Source organism: Condylura cristata, unplaced genomic scaffold (assembly GCF_000260355.1).
Source record: "Condylura cristata isolate star-nosed mole 26May11 unplaced genomic scaffold, ConCri1.0 scaffold00038, whole genome shotgun sequence".
Lineage (NCBI taxonomy): Eukaryota > Metazoa > Chordata > Mammalia > Eulipotyphla > Talpidae > Condylura > Condylura cristata.
The window spans coordinates 9,517,854-9,522,582 of record NW_004567139.1 but is presented as its reverse complement, the minus strand read 5'-3'; the positions used below and the strand labels follow the sequence as shown (position 1 = coordinate 9,522,582).

The window sequence follows — 4,729 nt, the reverse complement described above, 5'->3', positions numbered from 1 at the left end:
GCGCACTTCGGGCTGGCGGCGCCCGGCGCCCGCTGCTGCGTCCGATGGCGACCTGGAAGTGTGAGCTCGACTTCGAAAGTGTTCACATTTCATTATTGGCCTGCTGGATTCAAGTATTTGCATGTTTGATATGTCTCTCTTTTTCTAACTTTTAAAAAATATCTTTTGGGATAAAAAAAACGACATGAGGAGCATGAAACGGGGATGTGCATGGCGGCCCGGCGGCCGCCGCCTGGCGAGGGTGGGCGCCGGCCGCCTCGTAATGTGCATAATCGTCACAGGCTCGCTTCAAATAGGCTTCTCTCTCCCTCCCGCCCTCCCCCGTGATAAAATAACCCTCTGCAGCCCACAGTCTGAAAAGTGCCCTTCATGATAAAACTATTCTAAGCAGCTTTTATACTCAAAAACTCAAACGACAGCACACCGTACAGACACACGACGACACAAAGGGAAACTGAGGGCGCGTCCGGTCATCGTGCCACGGCGCCGCGGCGGCCCGCACTGCCCCGGGACAGTTCGCAAGGGCTGCGCCGAGGTCCGTCGTCAGCACTGGACAGAGGTACCCGAGGGGCTGCGGGGCCAGCGGGGCCAGCGGGGTCCTCGGCAGCGCCCGGGCTGGCCGGGGCCAGCTGCTGCTTCTGAGTGCCGATGACCGCGGCGCGGGGCCCCGGGGCCTACATGGACTCCCCGCTGAGAAGGTCGCCCGGGAGCAGCGTGTTCAGCGGGGTGGGGCTCCCGATCACCCTGCCGTCGTCGGTGCTGGGCGGGCCCCACAGGCTGCTGGAGTACTGCGGGACCCCACCCCACAGCAGGTCACTGCTCCCTTTGCCGGCCAGGCACGGGGCGGTCCAGTGGCCGGCGTCGCTCCGCACCAGGCCGTGGGAACTGCCCGAGGCGCCCAGCCGCGCCTGGCCGGACCCGGAGCTGGACTGCCAGCTGGAGCTGGGCGGCAGCGCCTGGCCTTGGGCTAGGAAACGATTCACTTCTTCTTCGCCAGCGAACTCGGCCAAGATGGTAGTGTTGCCCAGAACACACCTGAAAGAGCAGGAAAGCGACACGCTGAGCTGGCTTCTCCTTCAAGGTCAGCCAAGCCGACGACCCTCTGGCTAGACTACGAGGAGAGAGAGGACTCCCGTCGGAAACGGAGGCGGGGACCTTACAACCGACGCTGCAGAAGTGGGGTCAGGAGGCTGCGGCAGCGAAGCCGCTGTGTGCCACGGGCGGGACACCTGGCAGAATGGGCACTTCCCGGAAAGGTCCACTTCCAAGGCCGGGTCACGAAGACACGGAACATCCGGACAGACCGATGCCAAGGGGTGGAAGCAGGAACCAGAGCCCGGCGCAGGAGCAGCTGGGACCGGCGACTCGCCGGCGCGAAGCCCTTGGCGGGTCAGGCGCCGGCGCCTCCCCGACTCCGAACAACTGCCACGCCGGGGCCCCCACTCGCCCTGCGAGCCCGCGTCTCCCTGAGCTCAGACCCAGGAGGGCGGCTCAGGAGAGCAGACCGGCCTGGCACCCTGGCTGGTGCACGCGCCGCAGTCCCAGCAAAGCACGGTCAGCGGGGGCCACCGCGCCGAAAGACCCTCGTGCCGAGGTCCGGGGAGCCACGGCGGCTGAGTGGCCACACGCACCGGCAGACGCCACGCTCACGATGAAAGGCAAAGGCCCACGGGCACCTCAGAGACACAAGGCGCACTTGGCTGCACGCCGCCGGGAGCCCTCGCGGGACGTGGAGGACACACCCCACGCCCGCGGCCACGGCACGCCCACCGCAGCGCCCCACTGAGCTCAAGGCCGGGAGGCCCACGCCCGCCATCCGTGCGTGACACAGTCTGGAAGTCCTAGCAAGACCACAGGGACACAGCGCGAGACGCGTCGGACTGGAAAGAAAGCAACGGGACCGTGTTTGCCCACGACACGGCCCTCGGAGAGGGCAGACTCGCCAAGACCCCACTGGAGTGACCGACGGACCCAGCAATGGGCAACGCGCAAGGCCACTGCATGGGACACGGTGCTCTCGTACATACCCTAGACATGTCTGGAAAAGACAGACAAAGGGTCCATTCATGGTAGCATCAAAACATACTTAAAACATTAAAAAAATTAAAATATTAAAAATTTAATCTTAAAAAAGGTTTATACAATGAAAACTATAAGACAGATGGAAAAAATGAAGACACAGTCGACAAGGCACCCTGTGTCCACAATCTGATGAGTGCTGTTAAGATACGCGCACTAGGGCCTCCCAGGGGGCTAAAGTCTCAGCACTCTCAGGCTATCGCCAGCCACTGCAGCTGAGTGTGATCCCCGGCCAGGGAGTGACCAGAGGGTGTAGCAGACCCTCCTGTCTCCTCGCTTCCCCCCTTCTCAGTGGGTTTCAGTGGATCTGCCAGTTCTGCTCCCCACTCTGTCTCTGGGGAGTCCTCTCATCCCCTGTACCTCTGATCTGTATCACAGTTCTTGTGTGCATAAGTAAATACAAAATCTTAAAAAAAAAAAAAAAGATATACACACGACTATCAGGTCATCTACAGATTCACTGCAATCACTATCAAAATGCCAATGGTGTCATTCACAGAGATAGTAAAAAAGAACCTTAAAACGTCCATGGCCCCAGATTCCACATAATCAAAACAAGCATGAGAAAGAAGAACAAAGCTGGACCTCTCACACTTTCTAATTTCAAACTACATTGTGGAACTATATTGCAGAGCTACAGTAATCAAAACCAGCATGAAAAACAGACTGACGTGCAGGCCAGTGAGTTGAGACACCTGATTTAAACTCACACCTGTACTGTCAGCCGCTGTCTGGCAGGCGAGGCAATGGGCAAGCCCAGCAGGCGGTGCTTCTTGCGCCCCTTGCAAAAACTTACTCGAAATGGCTCAAAAATTTAAAAACGTAAGATGTGAAATCATAAAACTCTTCAGCACCAAAAAACACAAGCACCAAAAGCACAAATCAACAAGTGGGACATATCAAACTTCAAACAAAGCCCCTGTGCGGCCAAAGAAACTCGACAAAATGGAAGAGCAGGAAGAGTGGCAGAGACCCGCGAGCCACGGATCTGGGGGGTCCTGTCCCGAGCACATGAAAAACTCACACAATTCAACACAGCAGACGCCAGCCAGTGTGGTGAGAACAGGCAGAGGCACTGAACAGACGTTTTTCCCAAGAAGGCACCGAGGGACGAAGGCGGGAAAGGCGCCGACTGCTCCTCTCGAGCCACAGCGGCCTTGAGGACCCACAGCCGAAAGCACCGGCGAGGGCTCCCGAGGCAGCTAGAGGACGCGCTTACACCTGTGCCCAGCCGCCGGCCCCCGGATGCGCACCTAACGAGACGAAAGCGGGGTCTGCGTGCCTGTACCCCCACGTTCACACTGTTCACACAGCTGAGACGTGGGAGCCGCCGACACGCCAACAACGGGGGTCGTGGGGCGCCAGCCCCAGTCACGACGTGCGGACGTTACTCTGCCGTGGGAAAGGGGGCGCCCTGCCACGTGTGACATCAGCGTGGCCGGGGCCGCAGCACAGAGGCAGGGAGCGGGCTGGTCACGGCCGGTGGGGACAGCGATCGCCAGGAGCCCCGGCGCCCTCAGGGGTCTGGCATGTCCTCGCCGCAGACAGACACGCAGAGGAGCGCGGCCAGTGCCCTACGCGGTGTCACGGGCAGGCACCTCCAACCCAGCAAAACGCCACCCCGAAAAGTGGGGAAAGGCGGCAAGGACTCATGTCACAGGCCACCAGAGCAGCCACGGCCCCGGGCTCCCGGAGCACGGCGCCAAGCGAGTGTGTGAACGCACCGCTGGACCCGGCAGTGGCAGGGAACACGTAATTACACTCAATCCCGGGCTGAAGAGGGTGACTAATCCCCGAAAATCCGGAGTCACACCGCCAGCGACAGGCCGATGACTCCATGGGCGGGAGCGCCCAGCCGGGAGGGCGCTGAGCCTGCTGGCTCGGTCACGTGATGGTGACAGCAGCCCCTCTGACTGGGGCCCTCTCGGGGAGGCCACGGCCACGGGGCCGCAGAAGAAACTGCCACGCCACAAACCCTGTTAAGGGGTGAACCGGGTCCCTCCCCAAACACCCCCCCCAGGCAGTCCCCGTATTTGGGGAGGGTTTCTGAGGGGACGACTGGCTGAAAGGAGGCCAGGGGCCAGCCAGTCCGCTGTGGCCACGCCCTGCTCCGGGGAGGGGGCGGCGGGACAGAACCTGTGAGAACAGGACACGGGGACAGGGCAGCTTCTGCAGGCGATGGCCGCGGACGAGCCCAGCACCAGCACCGCGGTCCCGGAAACCCGAGAGCCCGGACTCCCACGCCTGGGCCCGGGCGCAGCGACCCCCCGGCCGCCCCGGGGGCGGCAGAGACGTACATGTGCAGGGACTTCTGGGCCTTGGCGGCCTCCTCCTTGGAGCTGTAGCGGACCACGGCGCTGCCCTGCGTCAGGCTCAGGTGGAATGTGATGAGGGGCCCGTGCTGCAGACACAGGGTCCGGAGGGTGGAGCCGTCGATCTGCGGGGAGGTGGGCGGTGACGCTCCCTGGCACCAGGCCGTCTGTCCCCAGGGGGCCCGCGGCGGCCCCGACGGCAGCCAGGCCGGAGCACCTTAGGGCCGCGCTGACGGAAGGGAGGTTCTGGCTTCAGAAGACCCGGAGGCCTGTGGCCTGGACCAGACTGGGACCCGGCAGGCGGGCTCAGGCGCTCGAGGGCGCGGGCTGAGGCGGCG

The 4,729-nt window shown here is 62.1% G+C and overlaps 1 protein-coding gene across 1 annotated transcript in view; it reads right to left on the bottom strand.

Moving 5' to 3' along the window:
* Positions 1-6: 6 nt before the first annotated feature.
* Positions 7-4,729, bottom strand: part of TNRC6C (trinucleotide repeat containing 6C) — a 22,290-nt gene continuing 17,567 nt past the window's right edge. Inside the window, 2 exon segments of the mRNA XM_012733008.1 lie at positions 7-1,035; positions 4,377-4,566. Of these exon segments, the coding sequence (XP_012588462.1) occupies positions 675-1,035; positions 4,377-4,566 (551 nt within the window). The 3' untranslated portion in view covers positions 7-674.